The 26881-nt window shown below is 42.8% G+C and overlaps 1 protein-coding gene across 1 annotated transcript in view; it reads right to left on the bottom strand.

Moving 5' to 3' along the window:
* Positions 1-26881, bottom strand: part of LOC308328207 (protocadherin-15-like) — a gene marked incomplete at both ends in the record, with an annotated part of 276193 nt that overhangs the window by 189236 nt on the left and 60076 nt on the right. Inside the window, 2 exons of the mRNA XM_080781948.1 lie at positions 2973-3128; positions 5535-5695. Coding sequence (XP_080638074.1) covers positions 2973-3128; positions 5535-5695 — 317 coding nt within the window. The remainder of the gene's footprint in view (positions 1-2972; positions 3129-5534; positions 5696-26881) is intronic.

The following is a 26881-nucleotide window of genomic DNA, read 5'->3' as shown; positions in this document are numbered from 1 at the left end:
CTCGCGCTTAATTTATACTTTGCCGCACGTCAAAATTCAACTATTAACTATATCAACTATTTCAGGGCAAGTCAGACAGTGTGGCCACAACTATGTATAAACCAGGAGTCACTGTATATACACCGCTGTGGAAAACACACTGACGGGTAGAAGCAGTGGTGTAAACTAACTAAATACAGTTACTCAAGTACTGAACTTAAGTATAATTTTTAGGTATATATATCTTTACTTTCCTGGAGAATTTCCAGTTTTCAGTACTTTTACTTCTACGCTACTACATCTCAGAGTCAAATATTGTACTCCACTACAATTATTTGAAAACCTTAATTACTATAGTTACTCTGTGGAATATTATTACAAAACATACGTATAGTACAGTACGCCCTACATTTGAAAACCTGTGAATGGGACATTCTGCATAATGAGCACTTTCTACTCTTGGTACATTAACCCATTCTGACCTGAGATCAGATTCATACGAGGTTTTCAATGGACACACGCTGGTCTGATTAACCCATTCTGACCTGAGATCAGATTCTAAAAATGTCAGTCGTTCTTCGATTTTTCAAAAATAGCAGACCTACAAGCTCGTAGCGCGCCACTCGGTGGCGCGCTACGAGCTTGTAGATCTGCTATTTTTCAATAGCTAAAGCATAACATGATGCTAACACCGAAATGGGTTCCCGGTCAGAATGGGTTAAGCACATTTTTCCATTTTGAATTCGGGACTATTACTTGTAACAGTCTATTGCAGTATTGACACTTATTGTATAGGTTACGTAGTTTACTGATTCACTGAACCTTATACTAGTATCGCTATTTATACTGGATATGACATAGCGAATCAACACATAATGCTTGCAAGTTAATTTGTACAGTTTTGGAAGAATTCTTAAGAATGTAATTTCATTCACAGTGTATGATGTAGAATGTATGCGTTATACGTTAGGCACCTGGCAGACACAATGGATGATGTATGTTTTATAGGCACCAGACAATAATATTATTCATAATCCCTGCACAATAATGAATTCAACAATGAAATGTCTCATTCCCACACACACACACACACACACACACACACGCACACACACAGAAGGGTAGGCAAATAGACCCAACTTCTCAACCCTATAATGCAAACACACACGCACTACGACATACATACTGCATTAAAATGTGTGTCCTCTCAAAGTCATCGTCTGCAATGTGTTGGTGGCTCACAGTGGGGGAGGGGAGGGGGTGTCATCTGTGTCACACTCGCGTGCGTAGATACACGTACCAGAGCAATTTCATGCACTGGAGGAAGAGCAAGTATTGTGACTACAGAATAAAAAAAACTGTCTATCTTGGTGGTGGTGGTATGTGTGTGTGTGTTGGGCGGGGGGATTGTGTGTGTGTGTTTGTTGGGCGGGGGAGATTGTGTGTGTGTGTTGGGCGGGGGGATTGTGTGTGTGTGTGTGTTGGGCGGGGGGGATTAAGTGTGTGTGTGCTTATGATCCGTGGATCAATCATCAAACTACTCCGGCTTTGTGTCATTGTCTCACACACACGTGCACACACACACACACACACACACACACACACACACACACACACACACACACACACACACACACACACACACACACACACACACACACACCCCTAACCTTATTGCTAACCTTAACCTCAATAAAACAAATACAGTAACCGCTGTGGGGGAGGCGTGTTTTGGGGCGAGCACTCCGGTTTCCATTCCGACAGTGATATTGAACCGGGAACCCTCGGACTTGACAGCTCCCGCCCCGCCCCCTGGGCAACACACTCACTAGAATATACTAGAACTGAAGTTTCAAAATGACAGAGCAGTTAAAGACACTGCAGGCATTCTGAACTGACTGTGCTTTTCAGTGACTTGACTTTACAAGGGGTCACACTACACTGACTGTCACGCCTTGTCCATCAGCATGGAGCCACCATGCCCAGCTCCATCAGCATGGAGCCACCATGCCCAGCTCCAACCCTATGAACTATCAGCATGGAGCCACCATGACCAGCTCAAACCCCATTAACCATCAGCATGGAGCCACCATGCCCAGCTCCATCAGCATGGAGCCACCATGCCCAGCTCCATCAGCATGGAGCCACCATGCCCAGCTCCATCAGCATGGAGCCACCATGCCCAGCTCAAACCCCATTAACCATCAGCATGGAGCCACCATGCCCAGCTCAAACCCCATTAACCATCAGCATGGAGCCACCATGCCCAGCTCAAACCCCATTAACCATCAGCATGGAGCCACCATGGCCAGCTCCATCAGCATGGAGCCACCATGCCCAGCTCAAACCCCATGAACCACTGACTACAGGTTAGACTGTAATGTGAGGTTCACCAGGAGGTTGTGCCTTACAGGTTATTTGAGTTCATTTTCCATGGAATGTTTTCAATTTCAGCTTAGGTTAGATTTTTTGTGCTTATTATTATTATTAGAAGTAATACAGGGTATTTGCCAGGAATGACATTTAACCATATCGTTAGGGTTAGCCTGCTGTGAGCCATGCTGTGAGCGTAGATTGATGAGACAATAATATTACCAGAAACACATAAAGAGCTACAGGTCTAGCATAACAGGTCTGTAACTCTGAGTGTTCAAATGGAACCAAATGGAATCGCGTAAGGGTCTATTTGGTTCAATGTGTACAATCTCAGAGTTAAGGCGATGTTGCAAATAAAACATTTGAGAGCCATTGGAACTAGTTGGACTCCAGTCCTAATATGCCATAGTGTCATAGTAAATAATTGTCATACATAATGAAGAAAACCTGGAGACTTGACAATCAGTAATTGCAGCTTATATGCTCAAAACAACAACATTATAATGGTGTGTATCAACCATTATTATGGTGTGGACAAGACCAAGTCTTTGCCAAGAACAAATTTGTCCGTGTCCGCTGATTTCTTCACTATATGATAACATCGTGCTGTTCCTTACCTCGTTGACCGCTACATAGTAGCGTGGCTGCTGGAAGCGCGGCGTGTTGTCGTTCCGGTCCCGCACCACGATGCGCACCTCGTGCAGGATGACGGTGCCGATCAGCTCGTTGGTGCACTGCACCTGCACCACGATGGTGGTGATGTACTTGGGAGGCTGAGGACAGAGAGAAGATGGTGGTGATGTACTTGGGAGGCTGGGGACAGAGAGAAGATGGTGGTGATGTACTTGGGGGGCGGTGGTACTCAGGGCCATTGAGGGTTATCCAACAAGCACTCAACCTGTAGGTCAGGAGGGTCCCCACATGATTGTGGGGGGGGGGGGGTCGGCAGTCAGATGACAATAAAGTGACAATTGAAATACTTTTAATATAGCACCACAGTCATTTTAACCACTTTATCCATGTATATGCTGGCTATGACCAAGGGCAGTGACCGTGTTAATTCAGGACAAAGGACAGTGACCGTGTTAATTCAGGACAAAGGACAGTGACTGTGTTAATTCAGGACCAAGGACAGTGACTGTGTTAATTCAGGACCAAGGACAGTGACTGTGTTAATTCAGGACCAAGGACAGTGACCGTGTTCATTCAGGACCAAGGACAGTGAGCGTGTTAATTCAGGACCAAGGACAGTGACTGTGTTAATTCAGGACCAAGGACAGTGACCGTGTTAATTCAGGACCAAGGACAGTGACTGTGTTAATTCAGGACCACGGACAGTGACTGTGTTAATTCAGGACCAAGGACAGTGACCGTGTTAATTCAGGACCAAGGACAGTGACCGTGTTAAACGTCAGCAGTCATCACAGGGCACAACCAACTTTAACCCATTAAGACCTGAGGCCAATTCTACAAATCTAAATCCTGACAGATTTCTGACAAACGTACGTATGTTGCTACAGTATATAAGAGTGGTTCTCATAGACCTATCAAACCTTTTCATGTCAAAAGTGTGTATTTGGCCCCCGACCCCCATGCTCCAGGGTCCCCCAGAAGCAAAGATTTGAGTAAAACACACATTTTCACGATTCTTCAAAAACATCTCATATGTTTGAATAGCCAGCAAAGTATAAAATAATGCTGCAGGCGGTTAAAATCTAAAACGATGGGTCAATGGGTTAACCAGAAAATGATCACTGCAGGGCCTTTTCAATATACTGTGCCTTTGTACTGTAAATAACAATTAACTTTCTAATTGCTGCCAGTGGTTTCTAGAGGATGTTAATAATGTGATGTTCAATGAAAACAGACATTTTAACTACTGTATGTGGGTTGTACTGTACATGTCGAGCAACTGTTTTATCAAGGGGTGTACGTTCAGGCAAAATGTGCTCAATACAAGTGTCGAGACTTCTATTATTATAATTACCTGGACATTCTTTTTTAAGTTTTACTTCTAAAGTTTGAGAAATCACACACAATTCCACTTCTGTGGGCTTAAGGCCAAGCACCTCTAAACTCAAATTGATTCTGGGAGCTACAGAGTACATTCAGCACAGACCATTGTGCAAACTGTCCTTCATCATTGTACGTATTTTTATTCAGCACCTGTAGAATTTCTTTTTAGATGTGCGTGCTTCCCACTTGGACTTTATCCTTACGGCCAAGGTCAATGACTAAGACTTGAAACTTGAGACCAAAAAAATACAAAAATACATTTTCAAATATTATTTTCTAAGGGCTAGAATGCTGAGGCTAGTTAAGCCTTTACATCTTTCTTGTGCCAAAATAATTGGGTTTTTGAAGCAATTATTTTCTAGGTGAACAGCATATTCAGCATATTCATATTCAAACAGCATATTCATACCGTAACATAATAATGCTCCTGACCTTTTGTGATCCATTATTAATTGTTTTGTTTTTGTCTCACTGGATAACGACAGACACAAAAAAAATTTAGAACAATTTTAAGAACATAGAAATTATTGGAAATACATGAACACCCCATAGAAACCAATGACAATACATTTGTTATTTGTCCGAAAGGTTTACAAGACTTATCGGCTAGCTGTCACATACATTTTAAACTGAGATTACTTGATCATTTCTGACAAGTCAGCATCCGGGGATCTATTTTCTGCTAGTGTAGAAAGAGAAAAATAAAACAGATTTGCACTAAATTAAGCTCTTCAACAATGTCTCCAGACGTATTGTTGACAATGATACAGTACTGACTGTATCAAAGATAATCACGTCCATGAGCTTATTCATCATAATATTGATGATATCCTTCAGTTGGTTCATTGCTACAAATGATGTGCCAATTAGGAATAATGTCAAAAGATCCAACAACGTATCCTGGACTTCGTCACGGCACACGCTTTGAGAAGCCCTGCTCTAGGTACTCATGTACACATGTATATTGTAAGATATATAATATAGTATAGTATGTACAGTTAACATAGATACTCCACTATTACGTTCTTAGTTTATACTGTACATGATTCATGATAACTACTTTTTATATATGTGATGTATGACATGCTTTTGTTTTTGCTTAAATGTAAGTCGCTCTGGATCAAGAGCGTCTGCTAAATGCCTAAATTGTAACTTGTACTTACATCTCGGTCCAGGACCCGTCCGGTGCTGTTGAGGAAGAGCCTCTGGAGCGACGCGTCCATGATGACCCAGTAGTCGTAGTTGTCCAGCAACGTCAGAGAGATGGTTCTCCCCGGGTCAAAAGCTCGGCCGTTGATCTGCATGTTCTCCACCAGAACCGTACCTGCAGAGGAAAATACAACATAGTATGATTCAAAAGGAGTTGTCATGCAGCACATCCATGCATCGCTGGTGCATGACAAGGAAGTTAGAGCCATCTCAAACGTGCAAACTAATACAGCATTTCGAGTGAATAGTCTTCAATTGGGTATATTCATTCATTCATTCAAGACCATTAGGTATCCATAACTGTTAACATTGCCAGTTAACCCATTCTGACCTGAGATCAGATTCTAAAAATGTCTGTTTGAAAATGACAGTTTTCTGAAAAAGCTATGTTTCTGTCAGTCGTTCTTCGATTTTTCAAAAACAGCAGACCTACAAGCTCGTAGTGCGCCACTCAGTGGCACGCTATGAGCTTGTAGATCTGCTATTTTTCAATAGCTAAACACCAAAAGGGGTTCCCGGCTTTCCCGCCCAAAATGGGTTAATGAATACCACAAAACGTGTCGCTTAGTGCCGCGTGTCGAGCTTGTACATCTACTATATACATTTACGAAAACACACATAAAGTCAGAATGAGATATAATAAGGTTTCTGCCAGACAAACTAAATGAGTTCAATAATATGATCTTGGATCAAATTGAGTTTAACAAATATAGTATGACCTAAAGGTTCAGGTTAATTTATGTGTTTGTCCCCGAAGAGCGATTTGGTGTCCAGCAAGGCATAACAGGCAGACACATGAATCACATAAAACACAGTAAAAAAAGAACATGGTACACATAGGAAATAAAAACAGGGTTCAAGGTATCAGTGTAGCAATGGAGTTTCATAACAGCGACAAAGTTACCTCCTCCTCCTATCTGCATTTAAAGCCTGGATAGACACAGGCACGAAGGAGAATTTATACCTTTTACTTTTGGCCCCTGGAACCTTTAGGCGAAGGCCAAGTACAAATGGACTTGGCTTTCTTAAGCACCTCCAGGCTACAAAAATGTACTCCGGCCATCTTTGAGGCCGTTCTCACAATCCTACCAAGGTGGTTTTTGTCCTTTATGTTCAGGTTTCCGTACCAGCAAATGATAGAGAAGGAGATAATTGACAAACAGTGTTTGAGGTTAACAAACAGTGTGAGCGTGTTTGGATGTGTGCCACCCAAATTAAATCAAATGTATTCATATAGCACATTTAAAAACAACTCTCTCACATGTTCTCTCCATGTCCCCTAGGGTAGGTACCCTCACAAAAAACATGCAGTAATCCTGGTCGCTAAACTGCCTACACCTGGCCAGCCGGGGCGCCTGATAGGGGGGAAAGGAACTGGTTGGAATAACGTGTTCCTTCCACGCGCTACGTCCAACCAGGAACACTCCCCCCTGTCAGGTGTAAAGGAGCAACTTGGACACTCAGGCATGAAGGAAGCATGAGTTCAAGTCTGTTGCTCTCCCCATGTCCCCCATATATGGAGACTGTTGGCGGAGGGTGTGTAGAGCCCAGGATCACATTAGATAATTGACACAGGGGTGAAAAATGGGTTACAAAATCGTGGGATAAAAAATATTTTAGAAAAAAATTAAAACAACTCTCACTGTACCAAAGTGCTTCACAGGTCAGAAGAAACTTCAGTCAAATTAAACTCCCACACAGTTTGCAGTAAAGACTTAACATAATACCATCTGTAACCTTTTCCATTGCACATCAACCTTTTTTTTTCATGTTTTAAGACCACTTTATCTTCCACAAAGCCTCGAGAATAACTTTTTATGGAAGTTTTAGAGAGAGACTAGAGTACCCTAAATTTCCTAGAATTCTTCCTCAAACGGGCAACAGTAAATAATCCTTAGAAGGCCTCATGAATACAGTCAGGGACGCCAGTTGATCTTCAGACATTGATTTGCCTTATGCAAGCTAACCTTCTAGCATTAACCCATTCTGACCGGGAACCCTTTTTGGTGTTATCATCATGTTATGCTTTAGCTATTGAAAAATAGCAGATCTACAAGCTCATAGCGCGCCACCGAGTGGCGCGCTACGAGCTTGTAGGTCTGCTATTTTTGAAAAATCGAAGAACGACTGAATTATTTTAGAATCTGATCTCAGGTCAGAATGGGTTAATCAGACCAGTGTGTGTCCAGTGGAAACCTCGCGTGGATCTGATCTCAGGTCAGAATGGGTTAATAATCATCTTCCCTCGAGGCATCGCTATCTGCCGGTTTAAATCCCAAAGCTTTTCGTCAGAGGCAGATTAAACTTAATTACACACCCCCTCCAGGGATCACTGTTCAATCCTTCCAAGGGTTGCTGTCGGAGACTCAGAGCAGCCAATTTACGAGTGAATTTTCTTCAAAAGCTAATGGGCATCCATACACACACACACACACACAGAAAATGAAATGTGTTCCAGAAACGATTAATTATGAATACAATCGTCGAGTGGCAGGTGATCCCTGTTTTAATTAAGATAAAAAAAGTGATTTTACAGGTACTAATGCCAAAGTTAAAATCTGTGTAATCGCAACAACCCGAAGGCTTCTTTTAGGTAAGTCAATACAATATTTAGCATTGGCTACACCGACATGTGCCCTCGCATTTAGATTCACCACCATCACTCGTTCTGTTACAATTATTTTCGAATCTGAACATGAAACCGGATATTTTGAAGGCATCATTGCTATATTTTTACTTTGGTAACACAGCTCATGTTGGAGGTAGAGCCCAACCTAAGTCTGCAATGGCCGATAGGCCTCGCCAATTTCAGTCAGTTTGATGTTTTCCATCAACAGTTAAGCAGCCAATGTCTTTTTTTCTATTGTTATTGTTTATCACTTTCGACATTTATTTCCTCTATAATTTGTGAAAATGGTCAAAGTTCAAAAGTTAAAACTAAATAAATGCTAATCTACAAGCTCACACACATTGTGAGCTTGAGAAATATTAGAAAAATAAAAGAAAATAAATAAATAATAATAATACAATTAAATAAATTATAGTTTTAGTTTGATCAAATAACGTTTTTTTATTAGTTTTTTTTCAAATTGATTACAAAATGTTGCAGTTTTTTGTTTGTTTTTACAAAATATCGGTCAAACGATTGGTAATCGGTCAGTCTAGGAGTCGGGACTCGGCATTGGCCATCAGCCGGGCTCTAGTTGGAGAGGTAACTTGGCTCCCAGTATATACACTAAAACACTTTATTACACACCCCACTAATCCACCACATATACGTAAGTAGAGCATTTAGCTGTAAAACCTTAAGAGACCAGTGCTTTCTTAATGGGATTTTTAATTACCTCCCATAACATCCTGGATTTTATGCCTTTCATTAAACTGTCCATTTTACCCACATCTGATACTGACACCTCTCAAGCCAGGAACACTAGAAGGGAAGAGAGTGATGGCGGGAAGCGACTGCATTATAATTACAATTCATAATGCCTCCATTTTCATGCCATTAACCCATTTTTACCTGAGATCAGATTCTAAAAATGTCTTCTTTTCTGAAAAAGCTATGTTTCTATGTCAGTTGTTCTTCAATTTTTCAAAAATAGCAGACCTACAGTCTCGTAGCGCACTATGAGCTTGTAGATCTGCTATTTTTCAAAAGCTAAAGCATAACATAATGCCAACACCAAAAGGGGATCCCGCCCAAAATGGGTTAATGACTTTGCACCCCCTGTTTGTAGCACTCTGGGTTTTGATGCATCTGCGCGGCGATCATCACACAGAGGCTTATAATTATCTGTCTCACTTTGACTGAAACTCCCTTTGAAAAATGGATCTTCTAAGAATGTAATTTAAAAGCCTAAAAGTCAGCCCCTGTTGCCAGTCCATTAATCCAAAAAAGTATTTTCATAAATATTTGTGGTAAACGTACAACTCAAATGACTTTGGGATAAAACGTGCAATAGAAATGCAGAACGCTTGTGCTGTGACTGTGAACAACAGGCTGTCTATCTCAAACTTAAAAGTAACAATGCAAAGTGACAAGCTTAGAATAGAAATAGGGCAGTAGTTGGCGGGTCTAATTTACTCCCTTTCTTGTGCAAGGGGGTTACTTTGGCCAGTTTGAAATCTTGGGGGACCTGTCCCTGTTTTATGGAGAGGTTTACTATGTGGGTGATGATTGGAGCTATAGAGATGGCTGAGTCTCTGAGAAATTTGGAGGGAATATTGTCATGGCCAGTGGACTTGTGGGGTTGGAGGGCACTCAATTTCCTAAGTACCTCATCAGTTGTTACCATAACTAGTTTAAAATCGTCTTTACAAACAGTAACACCTAGGTTTCTGTAGAAGGTTTTAATTTGCTCTACACCAAAGAGCCCAGAGTGGGAGGGCAGTTTGTTAACCAGCGCTGTTGCTATGTTTGTAAAGAAGATGTTCAAGTAGTTGGCCACATCAAGCTTGTCAGTGATGAGAGTGTCGTGGTTTTTAGTTTCTGACCACAGCCTAGTTGGATGTTGATTGTTGTTGTTTTCCTCTGCTTTATCATTGATAAAGTTACTTTTAGCTGATTTAGTCATGGTACTTACAATGTTTCTTAGCTTGTTTCGTTGGGTTTTTAGGATGCCCAGTTTGGTTTGGAGATCACTGTCGAAGCGCTTGGCTAGCTTGGACTTGCATTTAAGAAGTTCAGAGCATTTTTTGTCTCTGGCTTTCATTGCAGTCAGTATGTCCGAATTCATCCATAGCTACGAGAGCGTTTTGACCCTGATGGTTCTCAGAGGAGCCATGATGTTTAGTATTGATGTAAATTTGGTTTTGAAGCCAAACCATGCTTCTTTGACTAGTGTGCTCCTGAGCTCAGACTTTTGAGGTCCCTATAAGACTGTGGTCTCTCATCTAGATTTCACAGTGGAACAACACCCCACAGAGGGAGAGTTTACTTTTATCCCAAATAAAATATCTATAGATATAGTGTTGGCATCCCCTAGACTATGGCACCAGATAAGACTGCAAGCACATTCTTTCTGATAGGACTCCAGGTTGAGTGATAAAGAAAAAATACAACTTGAGTTGCACCGGTGCTCTTGGTAAAAGAAAAGGAAAGAAAAACACGAAGGAAGGTGGGCCTATTAAAAAGAATAGATGTTCAAGCCCCATGTCTGTTTTGTGTTTTAACACTGTAGCAGCCTAGATAAAGGGCTTCAGACAAGGTACAACCAGCAGGCATCAAACATGTGTTTTAACACTGTAGCCTATATAAAGGGCTTCAGAGGTACCACAAGCAGGCATCAAACAAAAACAGAGATTGTAGTGGCTGGGGAAGAGCATATAAGCATTTAATGTTGACTCACATTCATTATGTTCATCATGGCTCCAAAACTTCTTAATGAATTAACCCATTAAGACCCTATTCTATGAATGTCTTCTAAAGCCGTACGTTTCTGTCAGTAGTCAGACATCCTTTTCATGTCAAGAACCTGCAACCCGCATGTAGGCCCTATTTGGACATGGACCCCCCCCCCCCAATCTCAAAATATGCCGTTTAGGGGGTCCACCAGAAGCAAAGATTTGAGTAAAAAATATTGATATTCAAATATTTGTTAAAAAATTTCACCATTTTCCAAAAATAGCAAATCTATAAGGTCACAGCGCGTCACTCTGATATTTTCAATGGCCAAAGTATAAAATGACAAGGATGCTTTCCAGGTTTTAACTTGTTAACAACAGAGACATAAACACGCCACGGGATAATTATGGTTGCAGAGATCAGTCAATAAAACACTTAATTTCTTCAGCACAGCAGTTCGACAGAGGGCAGGTTTATTTGCATATATATATACACACACACACACACACACACACACACACATATATACATACAGTATATACACATATATACGCATGTAGTATATATTATATATACACACTCAGTGTACACACACACACACACACACACACACACACACACACACACACACACACACACACACACACACACACACACACACACACACACACACACACACACACACACACACACACACACACACACACACACACACACACACACACACCTGTCAATGGAAGCACCTGTTTGCCAGTGAAAATGAGTGAATGAGCTACGATACAGCTGCCTCCAGAAGGAGCAGGGATGTTATCTCACAGCCATCTTAGCCGCTCCAAATGCTTAATGACCTCCTAATTACTGGAGATGCAATGTGACACGGAGAAACATCTGTCTGTTTACGCATTTACTGCCAACGTAAAGTGGACTCAGACAGGCAGAGGGACGACTACTGTAGCAGCTGTTTCATTCAGCATCAAGCAGCTCAGAGGAGTTGTCCTGAGAGGTGAACAAACATTAAGCTTCTAAACGTTTGTGTTTCTTGTCAAACATAGTTACTAAGAATTGGACAAGAAACAGGAGCAGTGATGTAAATAGGTTTTCAATGTAATGAGTCCCGGGAAGCAGGGATGGTCTTTTAGATGAGTCCCCTGCAGGGACATTTGATGAGTCTCACTCCAACGACATTAGGAGTCATATTTTGCCATTTTACAATTTTCAGCATTTAACTCTCATTTCATTTTATATGGTTATGATGTGGTTATATTCATGTAGAAAACAGAAGAAATGATTATTATAAACTAGAATGAAAAAACAGTACAGTAGTACAGTAGTGCATTGCGTGAGTTGTTTTATTTAAACTGCGTTTTGGGATGCAAAATGCACCATATTTTAATCTCTGATAGTACCCTACCTCGTCATACTACGGTGTCACACAAATATAGCATTATATAGCATATACCAGTGTCGATTTCCTCGACTATTTAAAACTAAGACGAAAAATGTTCGCCGACTATACCTTTTTTCACTGACGAAAGCTAAATGGAAACTAAATGAAAACTAAGCTATGTAATGATGACTAAAGCTAAGACTAAATATATTGACAATTTCGTCAACAGCTAAAAACTAGACTAAAATGCTAGGAAGGGGACTAGTGGACAAGCTATCCAGTATAAGTAATTTTATACTTGGTTGCATGCTGAAAATAGCAGATGTACAAGCTCACAACGCGTCGCACTTGCAGCGCGCAATATTTAGGTCCTGCGTAAGTGTGGTATATCCAGTGTTGAAAGACTGATCATCAAGGCTGTGTGTGTGTGTGTGTGTGTGTGTGTGTATATCGTCTGTCGGGTGGAAACCTCAAAAAGTGTTACTTTTCAGGATTCAAATCCAAAAGCAGCAGATCTTGAAACTCAACACTTTTATAATTTTTTCATTAGAATCCCGAAAAGTAACACTTGTGGACATAATGAGGTTTCCAAGTACGAGCCCCGTGCACTAATGGAGAAAATATAACAGACTCTCCTGGCAGGCAATTAAATGATCGGAAATCAGTTTCCACACGTATATACTTCTCTCCCCACTTCATTGCCATTGTCATACAGCACACTATTGACTACAGTATACACTCCTATTGTAATTGCATTGTCAAATAGAACTTGTGGGGGTTAATATGTGGGTGATCTCGTTATACCCCATCGTGTTTCAATAAGGTCTGTCATATTACAGGCTCAGATGCCTGACAGCACAGTTCCTTTGTTGGAATGCTGTAATTACCTTCGGTTTCATACTGCTGTGTGGGTAAAGCAACTCATTTCTGGCACTGGTGAGGCAGCATATTCTCTCCCAGCCTTACCGCGTGGGTTTGTTCATATGCTCTCCCAGCCTTACCGCGTGGGTTTGTTCATATGCTCTACCAGCCTTACCCCATGGGTTTGTTCATATGCTCTACCAGCCTTACCCCATGGGTTTGTTCTGCTCTACCAGCCTTACCCCATGGGTTTGTTCATATGCTCTACCAGCCTTACCCCATGGGTTTGTTCATATGCTCTACCAGCCTTACCCCATGGGTTTGTTCATATGCTCTACCAGCCTTACCCCATGGGTTTGTTCTGCTCTACCAGCCTTACCCCATGGGTTTGTTCATATGCTCTACCAGCCTTACCCCATGGGTTTGTTCTGCTCTACCAGCCTTACCCCATGGGTTTGTTCATATGCTCTACCAGCCTTACCCCATGGGTTTGTTCATATGCTCTACCAGCCTTACCCCATGGGTTTGTTCATATGCTCTACCAGCCTTACCCCATGGGTTTGTTCATATGCTCTACCAGCCTTACCCCATGGGTTTGTTCATATGCTCTACCAGCCTTACCCCATGGGTTTGTTCTGCTCTACCAGCCTTACCCCATGGGTTTGTTCATATGCTCTACCAGCCTTACCCCATGGGTTTGTTCATATGCTCTACCAGCCTTACCCCATGGGTTTGTTCTGCTCTACCAGCCTTACCCCATGGGTTTGTTCATATGCTCTACCAGCCTTACCCCATGGGTTTGTTCATATGCTCTACCAGCCTTACCCCATGGGTTTGTTCTGCTCTACCAGCCTTACCCCATGGGTTTGTTCATATGCTCTACCAGCCTTACCCCATGGGTTTGTTCTGCTCTACCAGCCTTACCCCACTGCACAGTGTCACACACAAGCATCAACAGCATCAGATTTGCAAGCTTCAAATGCGACGTGAAGCGACGCGCTTTGAGCTCATCGATCTGCAACTTTCAATACTTACAAAGTAACAGTTTTGGACATACAGTATGATATTTCCACCCGACAGTCAGAGGATTTTCAGGCTGTGCCTACAAGGCTGTTATAATTCCGCGTTACACACTCCACTAATGTGTATGTAAACAATATCTTCAGAGTTCGCCTAATTACAACATGGGGATCAGTATCGGCAAGGTGTGTTTATTGTGTAGATCAGGAGTGGTCAAAATGATTGTGTGGTGTGCCCAGATTATTACACATATTGTTGCCTTCTTTTTTTTGCAACTGAATGGCTGGACAATGGAAATTAAGAGCTTACATATTACACATAGTACATGCATAAACGTTCCTTATTATTAATATTATAATATCTGGTTTCAGTATTTATTTTGGGTTTCTTCCTGTGGAAGTGCCTGGGACGCAGTGGTGGAAAGAAAGAAAAACTACTTTGTTTCTTTACTCAAAATTCTAAATTTAGCATTGGTATCAAAGTAGAAATGATGCCATTATGCAGAATGTCCCGTTTCACACGTTTTCAAATGTATCAAATTCTTGTAGATCGGTTATTTTCAAATGGCCGAAATGTAGTCTATAGTAGGGCTGAAGTGGGGAATATATGTTTTGAAATAATAATCTAAATATACAAAGTAACTAAAGTTTTCAAATACATGTAGTGGAGTAAAATCACAATACTTGGCCTCTGAGATGTAGTGGAGTAGAAGTAAGAGCTATGGAAAATGTAAATGTTCAAGTAAAGTAAAAACATTAAAATGTTATTTAACCCATTCTGACCGGGAACCCATTTCGGTGTTAGCATCATGTTATGCTTTAGCTATTTAAAAATAGCAGATCTACAAGCTCATAGCGCGCCACCGAGTGGCGCGCTACGAGCTTGTAGGTCTGCTATTTTTGAAAAATCGAAGAACGACTGACATTTTTTAGAATCTGATCTCAGGTCAGAATGGGTTCATCAGACCAGTGTGTGTCCAGTGGAAACCTTGTATGAATCTGATCTCAGGTCAGAACTCAGAATGGGTTAAGTACAGCACTTGAGCAAATGTACTTAGTTACTTTACACCACCGCCGGGGACGTCACCAGATGACCCCCAGAGTGACCCCCTTCCAGAGTGACCCCCCCCCCCCCCAGAGTGACCCCCTTCCAGAGTGACCCCCCCCCCCCAGAGTGACCCCCTTCCAGAGTGACCCCCCCCCCAGAGTGACCCCCTTCCAGTCAAACGTTTGGTCCCAGAATGACCCCCTTCCAGTCAAACGTTTGGTCCCAGAGTGACCCCCTTCCAGTCAAACGTTTGGTCCCAGAGTGACCCCCTTCCAGTCAAACGTTTGGTCCCAGAGTGACCCCCTTCCAGTCAAACGTTTGGCCCCAGAGTGACCCCCTTCCAGTCAAACGTTTGGCCCCAGAGTGACCCCCTTCCAGTCAAACGTTTGGTCCCAGAGTGACCCCCTTCCAGTCAAACGTTTGGTCCCAGAGTGACCCCCTTCCAGTCAAACGTTTGGCCCCAGAGTGACCCCCTTCCAGTCAAACGTTTGGTCCCAGAGTGACCCCCTTCCAGTCAAACGTTTGGTCCCAGAGTGACCCCCTTCCAGTCAAACGTTTGGTCCCAGAGTGACCCCCTTCCAGTCAAACGTTTGGCCCCAGAGTGACCCCCTTCCAGTCAAACGTTTGGCCCCAGAGTGACCCCCTTCCAGTCAAACGTTTGGTCCCAGAGTGACCCCCTTCCAGTCAAACGTTTGGTCCCAGTGACCCCCTTCCAGTCAAACGTTTGGTCCCAGAGTGACCCCCTTCCAGTCAAACTTTTGGCCCCAGAGTGACCCCCTTCCAGTCAAACGTTTGGTCCCAGAGTGACCCTCTTCCAGTCAAACGTTTGGTCCCAGAGTGACCCCCTTCCAGTCAAACGTTTGGTCCCAGAGTGACCCCCTTCCAGTCAAACGTTTGGTCCCAGAGTGACCCCCTTCCAGTCAAACGTTTGGTCCCAGAGTGACCCCCTTCCAGTCAAACGTTTGGTCCCAGAGTGACCCCCTTCCAGTCAAACGTTTGGTCCCAGAGTGACCCCCTTCCAGTCAAACGTTTGGTCACCAGATGACCCCCCAGAGTGACCCCCTTCCAGTCAAACGTTTGGTCACAAAACGGGAGTGAGAGTTACAGTACATGACCTATTTCTTACGTAAAAATATAGAAAATCTTTACAAACAAGCTGCGTGCAGAGACAAGAATTTACAGTACTTCTCCTTCCCCTAGCTCTGCGGCTGGGGAACAGCTCACTGCTGGCTTTGATCCAGTCAAGAGAACCGGAGCGCCACTGGAGAAAAAACTTTCTTATTTACGAGGTTGTCACTCATAACCTCGGACGCAACCATTCATTTCGTTGTGCAAACGCCCCACACTACAGACTGTGCTATTGCAGTTAGTTATGAATTCAGTCTTATACTTCAGTGTAAGTATAAGACTATTTATTACTGATTGACTGGGAGCACTCGCGCATAATCTAATATTCTCCCGAGTACACTAGAAAAGTATGAAGAGATTGAAGTTCATCTCCATGTTCTTGAACCAAAATGGGTTCTCATATTAACTGGGTTACTGTGACACAGGCACGCACGCAAATCTACAAGCTCGAGCTTGTAGATCTGCTATCTTCCTAAAGCTAAAGCATGACACAATGCTTTAAACACCAAAAGGGATTCCCGTCCAGAATGAATTAAGGCAATAAATACATAAATGAGTCTCGATGTCTCTCCATCTCTTTATCAAACAGAGAATGCATTGTCAGGAAGGGATACCAATCACGATACAGAACTCAGTCAGGATAATGAAATTGGAAGTGATGACACGACCGTATAAATGAGCAGACACAGATGGAACTTGAACACTATAAAATGAAGCTGATGAATGGGTACTCTCACCTGATTGGTTGAAATGTTGTCACCTACCTGAATGTACTTTGTTTATTAACCCATTCTGTCCGGGAACCCATTTTGGTGTTAGCACTATGTTATGCTTTAGCTATTGAAAAATAGCAGACCTACAAGCTCATAGCGCGCCACCGAGTGGCGCGCTACGAGCTTGTAGGTCTGCTATTTTTGAAAAATCGAAGAACGACTGACATTTTTAGAATCTGATCTCAGGTCAGAATGGGTTCATCAGACCAGTGTGTGTCCAGTGGAAACCTCTTGTGAATCTGATCTCAGGTCAGAATGGGTTAAAGAGATGGAGAGACAGTAACCACTGATACAGAACAAACACTCTATAGATATAGTGCTTTAACCTTTTTTGTTTTAACCAAAACATAGTGTGAACAATTCTCATTCATTTAAATTGTTGTTTTTTGTGTCCATGCACACTGACTTAAGAACAATTATAACCAGGCACTTAAGTGGCATAATTATTTATTTCTAAACAACATTTAGATGGCTCTGGGTGAGGTTTATTGTTATTATGATGCCGACCACACTGTAATGTTAAGAGCTTTATGTGGAAGTAAGTAAGCTACCTCGACTCACCTACGTCTGTATGTCATGTCCTGTTTGTATTGTTTGATGTTTGATGTCTGGGGACTGCAGATGGAAATGAGTAAGTTTTGCTAAATCTGGTATATTTACACTGCATTTTTAATGTAATGTTCAATATGCACTGTCCCGACTAAATAAACGAATAAAGGAAAAGTCTCCTGTCTCGCCGTTTAATACTCCACATTGACCAGCAAATACATACAATAATGTCAGACAATGAAGACAACGCACCCGCACCGACCAGTGATAACAACGTGGCTAACACACGCTAACATCTCCGCTGCAATCGTCAAGCTGCCCGACTTTTGCCAGCATATTCCACGACTGTGGTTTAACACAGCAGAGCCCAAATCCAGCTGAGAAGGATAACGCAGGATGTCACAAAATACTTCCATGTGGTGGCGGCATTAGACGCTTCGCCGGTGGCACAAGCGATGATGCTGTTGGAGGCTCCATCGGCTGCCGGCAAGAACCAGGCACTAAAGATATTCCTTCTGAAACTTTTGGAACTGGAGAAAACAGACCGCCTGCTGTCCCTCAGTGACCTCGGTGACAGCAAACCGTCAAGAGTTAATAAGTAAGTAGCCTTGCCGAGCCATGAGGCCCATAGGACAGGAGCCTATCTCCTGTTTCTGTAGCGTGAGGCAGCTTGATGTGCAAGTACACCCCCTGGACATGACGCTAGTATGTCGCAGGGACATACTACCCCCAATCCAACCCTTGATGCTGAGTGTCAAGCAGGGAGGCATTGGGTCCCATTTTTAGAGTCTTTGGTATGACCCGGCCGGGGATTGAACCCCGACCTCCCAGTCTCAGGGTGGACACTCCAACCACAAGGCCACTGAGCTGGTGTCAAGAGTTAATAACTTGCATTTATTTGTTATTCTGTCGCTCCTGGTGTGTAAATGACCTTGAGTCACAAAAACGGCAAAAGTAGCAGATATACAAGCTCAAAACATATCGCTTTGTGGCGTGATTCAATCTTGCGGCTCTGCTACTTTTGATAGTATACGATCAAGTTGGGACACCACACAAAATGTTAAAAAGAATACGGAGGTAAGAGGCTTCTGCCTGTATATCTTAACCCATTCTGACCGGGAACCCATTTTGGTGTTTAGCATCATGTTATGCTTTAGCTACTGAAAAATAGCAGATCTACAAGCTCATAGCGCGCCACCGAGTGGCGCGCTACGAGCTTGTAGGTCTGCTATTTTTTGAAAAATCAAAGAACGACTGACATTTTTAGAATCTGATCTCAGGTCAGAATGGCTTAATCAGACCAGTGTGTGTCCATGTGGAAACCTCGTATGAATCTGATCTCAGGTCAGAATGGGTTAACACTGAGTGTATGACTCTGCAGTCCTACCGTGTAGTCCCTGGTGTCAATCTGCTTGTGTGTGAAAGCATTCCGATTAACTCAAGAGCCGTGAAAATGGCAAGCGTATACCCTCATGAGGCCAGATGGATTTAAGGCTCATCACAATGCCAGGCTATTAGAAATGCTGCGGCTGACAAACCTGTCAACCAAAAAAATATATATATAAAAAAGCAAGGCCATTGCTGCAGTCTCGACTCTCCTAGCCTGATATAACCAGACAAATCTGCCACAGCTGGGCAGATTGGTCTGGCTTGATTGGTTTGAATTACATTTAGCAGCTCACACCAGAGTTGTGGGTGACCAATCAGAGCTGTGCCGTTAGAATCTGTTTGTAGCCTTGGAAATCAATCTTCCGCAAATCTCCCACTCTCGTGTAGCGGGGGGAAGTTTGTTTGTTGTAGATCCGCTATTGTCACTCCACTTAGTAGTTAATTTATTCATAATGCCTTTACCCCCAAGAGTTCCTTCCTAGAAATATAGTGCAGAAATAATAAATACATACAAAACTGTGTGTATTTAAGTCCAAACAAATGTGCACAGCTTCAAATTAACAGCTTTGCCCCCGCTCTCCCACGCTGTGCTCTGTCTTTCTCAGTCCAGCACCATCCCACCCTTGCTCCGTTTGTGAGTAACAGTGTGAATTGGGTGATTATTTTCCAGACGGTCCTACTGTATAAGCCACAGCTAGAGAGAGAGAGAGAGAGAGAGAGAGAGAGACATATCAAGGCTGTCAGAACCGACCGGGGGTCGGGTGCCTCTGCTGCTTTGTGGATGGCAATGAGCCTTTCTTAACAATGTCCCTGCAGCATACCTTGTCACTCCACTCTGAGCTCGTTACCGCAATCTGAAACCAAGGGCAAATATAGCTATTTCATCTCCCTGCGTTCTCCTCAAGATTATTTCTTTCTGCTAGCCTGGCTTCCTCTGCATTGAAGAAGATACCAGCGAAGACAAAAAATAAGCATGTTTCAGCAGGTATGTCAGGGGACTCCCTGGAGCACCCCACCATCACTACATCAAATGTAAAAAATATTAAAAATAAGAGAGAGAGAGAGAGAGAGAGAGAGAGAGAGAGAGAGAGGGAGGGAGGGAGGAAAGTAGGCCAGAGGTTCAACAACATTGTCAATTAGATTCCTTGAGTTAATTGAATTCCCTACCTGTAGCAATGAGTGTTGTCGTGTCGTGCATGGCACTGTACATGCGCAGAACAAGTTCTGTCAGGGAACTCAGTGCAGTCAATCATTGCTGCAATTTGCTGGCCAACCATTTGGTCGCTCTCAGCTCCATCATTGGTTGAGAAAGAAAGCATGGAGCCTCAACCAATCACGTATATATGCACACTTCCAGGGACAAGAGGATACAAGATTTGTGAATGTATTCCAACATTCTTCAATATGTATAAAAAAAAAGGGGTGGAAAAAGGTAGTCGACAATCATTTTTCGTCGTAGTCACAAAATCAACACTGTGTCCCAGAATTTTCTTAAACTCAACTCAACTCAGATAAATCACAGCTGTTCCTGTTTTATTCAGAACTTTGTTTTGCGGCTCAAGTGGGCAAGGGGCTTGTTCAACCCGCCCCTGAGAAACATCTCTAAAATACAATCCGTTTTCATCCAGGCATAATCTCACCACACCACCCTCAGTCGGTACAGAATGAACTATACAGAATTATCACTGGTGGTACGAGGAGATTTCAACACCCCAGTTTTAGCTCCACTTTTCACCGGCTGACTTGTGAAATTCCAGAATTGCTTTTAAGATTCCATTGTTAACTTTGTAACTTTTTTTGTTAAAGCCCATGTGCTCTGGCACCCAGCTACCTACTGTAGGCTGATCCCACTAAAGCCCCATAATTATGTGCCAGTTCATAAGTTCTACTGGTTGTTCCTAAAGTCTAGGTTGGGAGAACAGCGAGGATGACCGGAGCCTTTGCTATCAAGACTCTGAAACTGAGTAATCCCTTTCAATAACTTGTATTGGCACTGTATCTCTCTGCCAAGAACAACATGATCATTTTTACCATGTTTTTAAAACAAAGCAATACTGCCAAATCAAAGTTGATATTGTGACTTTATATAATTGTCAGATACTTGCATGAGAGGGGGAGAGGGGATGAAGTTAGCTGCTTTGGCAGACAGTTTGATGGTCCAATGGAGTTAGCTGGTATTGTCAGAAGCACCGTTTTAATACTTTTTTTTTACCGACGTAAAGGGTGTTAAATAGCATTGATTTATGAAAAAATGTAATCTAAACCTGACAAATGGAGTTAGCCGTTTTTTTTGCCAGACATCGATAATATGCTGCATTATGCTGAAATCCAAACTTATGCATGCAATGTTGCTTGGTGTAAATACATTGAGAACCAATAATCCTTAAATTAATTGTATTTGCGTGCGTGCGCATGTATGTTTAAGCTGCTAACGCGAACAGCAAACATTGCAGTTTGCCAGGCTATGTCAACAGCTAACATCCAGCCGTGTTCCCCTGAGAAAACAAGCAAACACATCCAACTCTATAGCAGCAAGTGACGCATGTCATCAAGACACACAAACCTATAGGAACTGACAATACATTAGTTTATGCTTTAGTGTGATTATATTTCTGGCTTTGAAAGTTTATTTTCAGACATCCGAAGCAACTGGACGATGTGTATTCCATACAGTAGGTACAGACAGGGTGTACGGTATTCCTGTCTTATAGTCTTCCATGTGAATACAGGTGGATTGGATGGATACTGCAGAAGGAGATGTATATATAAATAACATAAAGGAACTTTGACAGGAAAAGACTCGCTCACCGTATAAACAAAGAAGTAAAACTCCTTAGACTTGAGACTTAGAAAAATATATTTTCTTTTATTTTAAGATGCTGTGCTCATGGTGCTCTGTGCTCATGGTGAGATTAAAAAGCAAAACGTTTTCGGTCATCAGACCTTCGTCAGTGCTATGGTTTTTTATGGTTTATAAATAACATATGCATAATCTACGATGGCAACATTAATAGTGTCTGTGTCAGGTGGAATCCTCATATGTTGTTACTTTTCAGGATGCAAAATAAATGTAAAGATAATAAGCTCAACCGTGTCGCTTCGCGGCGCATTTCAAGCTACTGTTGATGCTTTCGTGTGACGCTGTAGTGTGATCAAGTGGGGCGTTAACCCATTCTGACCTGAGATCAGATTCATACGAGGTTTCCACGGGACACACACTGGTCTGATGTACCCATTCTGACCTGAGATCAGATTCTAAAAATGTCAGTCGTTCTTCGAATTTTTCAAAAATAGCAGACCTACAAGCTCGTATCGCGCCACTCGGTGGCGCGATATGAGCTTGTAGATCTGCTATTTTTCAATAGCTAAAGCATAACATGATGCTGACACCAAAACGGGTTCCCGGTCAGAATGGGTTAATTTACGAAAAAACAGAAAACGTTAACAATATGGAGATGAGACGTTTCTGCCCAACAGGAGCGATATTCTACGAAGAAAAATCATTCTAATCTATCATGACAATCCCTCCGCAGTCCGCACTCAGGAGAGTAGAAGCTGAATAATGCATGGTCATAAAAATGGAAAACAAAACAGATATAAAAATAAAACAGGGAAATAACATACTATTTTCCTATTTAGACCTTTATTGATCTGGCAGGACATTAATTCAGTTGCCAGTGGCAGCGCAGCAGTTAGGCTACAGATACAGAATAAGAAATAAGTACTCGTCTTTATGCAGTATGTTCCATTTCACAAGGTATCGTATGGTATAAAATGGATACAAATATTTTTTAAATAACAACACGTTGTAAGTTTGTAAATTTGAATAGGGCTAATGTCTGTTTTGAAACGATATTCAAAATCTACTAAGTAGCTAGTAGCTGAAGTTTTCAAATAATTGTATAGTGGAATAAAAGTACAATATGTGCCTCTAAGATGTAGAGTATAGAAAAGTGGAAATACTGGAGAAAAGTAAAACAAAACACCTCAACAACAGTATTAAGTACAGTACAGTACAGTACAAATACACGTAGTTACTTCCCCACCACTGCCCATGGTAAACACAGATATTGACATGCACATGGCAGCACAGCAGTCACATGAGAGGCCTGTTTCAACGGCTTAATGAGTGTGAACAACAGAGCAACAAGGCATTGTATTGTAACCCTTTTATCTCTGAACAATACCCTAATTGCGGTCTTTATTTACACAAGCGGCACTATAATATTAATATTTCTAAGGAAAACAAGAGCGCTAACAAGCCTGGTAGCACGATTGTCTACGAGTTGGGGTCTATTTACCACCAGTGTTTGACGAGCACAGGATCATCATTATCACACACATGTGCAAACATTGTCTGTCTATTAGTGGCCAGGCATGGACTGTGCATCGATTGCTCTCACACAGAAGGAAAACAAAAAACATATTTACTAGAAGAAATTTATGATTTGAAAGAGCAACATAATGAGCCAAAAATATAATCAGCCTGTTTCAACTCAAACCCCCCCCCCCCCCCCCCACCCCTCTCTCTCAGTCTCTCTCTAATCTCTCTAATCCACAATCAGCAGGTGCTGTGTAGGTAATCCTGCCATGCACCTTAATTCTTCAGCCTCTCTAATTATATATCGCTGGCCTTGCAATCATTTCCACTACCAAAGGGAAGTCCGGTGTGTGCGTGGCTGCGTGCATGCGTGCGTTCATGTGTACACATGTATTAACTTGTGGGGGCCGTTTGGCCTTCACATGTGTTTGGGCCTCACACATTTGAGGAATTTGGGAAGTAGACATTGTGGTTTTATGGTTAGGGGAGTTGTGAGTGGGCTTGCAATTATTCACTATTCAGGTTGGTGTAAAGGCAAGGTCAGGCATTTAGAGGTTAGGTCTCTGTCTAGGGTTTAGGATTAGATTTATGTCTGATGTAGTTGAGCACCTGTCATGCGGGGGGGGGGGGGGGCACAGCAGGGCAAAAGTGGAAGACTATCGCAGTCGCACTATCGCAGAAAGACAGCAGACATAATTGCAACAATGGCTGTCTGAAGAAGTGGTAAAACACATCGCTGAAGCGAATACATTCCGCAGCAACTACCCCCCATCCCGGCAAAACGGCCCCAACTACCCCCCATCCCGGCAAAACGGCCCCAACTACCCCCCATCCCGGCAAAACGGCCCCAACTACCCCCCATCCCGGCAAAACGGCCCCAACTACCCCCCATCCCGGCAAAACGTCCCCAACTACCCCCCATCCCGGCAAAACGGCTCCAACTACCCCCCCCATCCTGGCAAAACGGCCCCAACTACCCCCCATCCCGGCAAAACGGCACCAACTACCCCCCACCCAGGCAAAACGGTCACAACTGCCCCCCATCCGAACAATACGGTCACAACTACCCCTATACCCCCGTCCCAGGTGGGGGGTGGGACCCCATATCGGGTTGTATAGAACTGGGCACCACGAAGGGTTATTAGGGCAATGCTCACAAGTATAGTATGAACCAGCGTGAGTGTGTGTGTATATGTGTCTGTATGCAGGTGATAACGTATACAAAAAAAATCTGCAGAGAAAAAATAAATCCTGCTGAACACAAACGCATCCATCATCCTCTGACACGCACGCACACAACTTTCATTGTTCGAAATACAGTCAGGGCCAGCCCAACACTTTTAGTATAGCTCTAGGCAAGACCTGTGTGCGTGCACACACACACACACACACACACCAGAGGTCTCTTGGCGCTCGTCAACGATGCATAACTCATCAGCTAATTCCTTCAACCAGCACTGCTCCAGAGTATAGAACTCAGAACCTCAGATACAAAGCACAGAAGGTAGCAGCAGAGCTGCTGTGCGCACACCGCACACGAGAGAGAGACACACACACACACACACACACACACACACACACACACACACACAGAGAGAGATAGAGAGACTTGCAGGCACTTCATGAACACACTTTACTTTATGGAACACACTCTTTTGAGTGACAGCGTCAAGACTGATAAGATGGCAGGCATCCTCATATATATTTTTTTATTATTATTTAAAAATAATACTTTATACATTTTTATCCCACGATTTTGTAACCCAGTTTTCTTTTTCACCCAGTGCCAATTATCTAATGTAATCCTGGGAGCTACACTTCCTCTGCCAACCTGGGGGGGCAGCGGACTGACCTCATGCCTCCTTCTATGCATGAGGAGTCCAAGCTGCTTCTTTTCACCTGACAGAGGGGAATTTCCCCGGCCAGACGTAGCGCTTGGAAGGGACACGTTATTCCGACCAGTTCCTTTCCCCTCCATCAGGCGCTGGCCAGGGGGAGGTAGTTTTAGAGACCAGGATTACGGCATGTTTTTGTGAGGGTATCTACTATCTACCCTAGGGGACACGGGGAGAACATGCAAACTCCACACAGAAAGGCCCTATCGCCAACCCCCACCTCGGGTATGGGCACTGATGACGCGGAGGAGGGAACACGCCGCCAGTTCCCACAGTGTCCCCAGCGGGAATCGAACCCAGGACCTTCTAGCTGTGAGGCGACAGCACTACCAACTGTGCCACCGTGCCTCCTCATATTTGTAATGGTTGATAGACAGGTTTCTTGAGACTGCATGGCATGCATAGGTGCCGAATCCGTGTAATCATTTCCCAACAGATCCCCAAACCTGTTGTTTTGGGGAGCGTTGGTTTCTGTTCATTCAACCTCCTGATGTGTGTAATATGATGTAATATGGCTCGTGAGACGCTCCGAGCGAGACATATACGGTACTTCACCGCAACAGTATTGTGCACAGAGAATAGCTGACATACAAGCTCCCATCGCGTTGCGGATGCAACTGCTGTGAGCTTGGAGGTCTACTATTCTCAGCCGTTCTCTGCGGGCAGCACCGAAGGAGCATACATTAGGCTTGAGGGGATACAGCTGCGCCAACAAGCAGAAATGTGTGTGGGGGGGGGGGGGATTAATTAACATAATAATGACCAGTAAATTGACCAAAGTCACTTCGTGACTTCTTGGTCCCTTAAATAAAATAGAAATCTGGCTACTCAAAAAAAGGTTTCAGTGTATTTGGCATGCTTTCAATATTTAAACGGGTAAATGTTAAAACATTTCTCAAAGTGCATTGCTGTAACAATGCCATTTGGCAAGTAGGAGCAAAGTGGAATTCCAAAAGAAGGATACCAATAAAGCACTTCAACTTTAATAAATCAGCCTTTGATTGAGTCAAATGATGTGTCGCAACTCGCAAGGAGTGTATAAATATTGAATGATGGATGAATCACTAACTTATTGTGTAAGAACAACAACAATAATGATTAATTATGGGTTATGAACGGCTACTCTTTGTCTAGCCCTGGACTACATCCAAAAGGAATTACACTTCACTCACTCAGAAACGGTTATCAAGGAGGACTTCAACCATTTTCAACCTATCTCCATATAATTGGTCCTCACTAATGCTTGTGATAAAATGTTATTTTTCTTTCCTGTGTTTCAGAGGAGGGATGGGGACAGTTAGGACGTATTGAAACTTTCCAGAATGCATGCTGTCAGATTCTATTTGTTTAGATTCCTCATCGATGGTGTCACTGGTAGGTGGGTTTCTGAACTGTCCACGGCCTTAATCTGAGACACAGAGTAGACAAAAAAGGCTACTACATTATTATCATGAGCATTAGTGAAGACAATTGAAAATGGCTGAAGTGGTTCTTTGTTGTATATTTTCAAAAGTTACAAAACAGAGAATATTGCTGATCTGAGCAACGTCTTGTTATTCTACCGTATATACAGTATTTATGTTCAGA

Source organism: Protomyctophum bolini, assembly GCF_963924005.1.
Source record: "Protomyctophum bolini genome assembly, chromosome: 14".
NCBI lineage: Eukaryota > Metazoa > Chordata > Actinopteri > Myctophiformes > Myctophidae > Protomyctophum > Protomyctophum bolini.
This window is presented reverse-complemented; position numbering and strand designations above follow the sequence as displayed.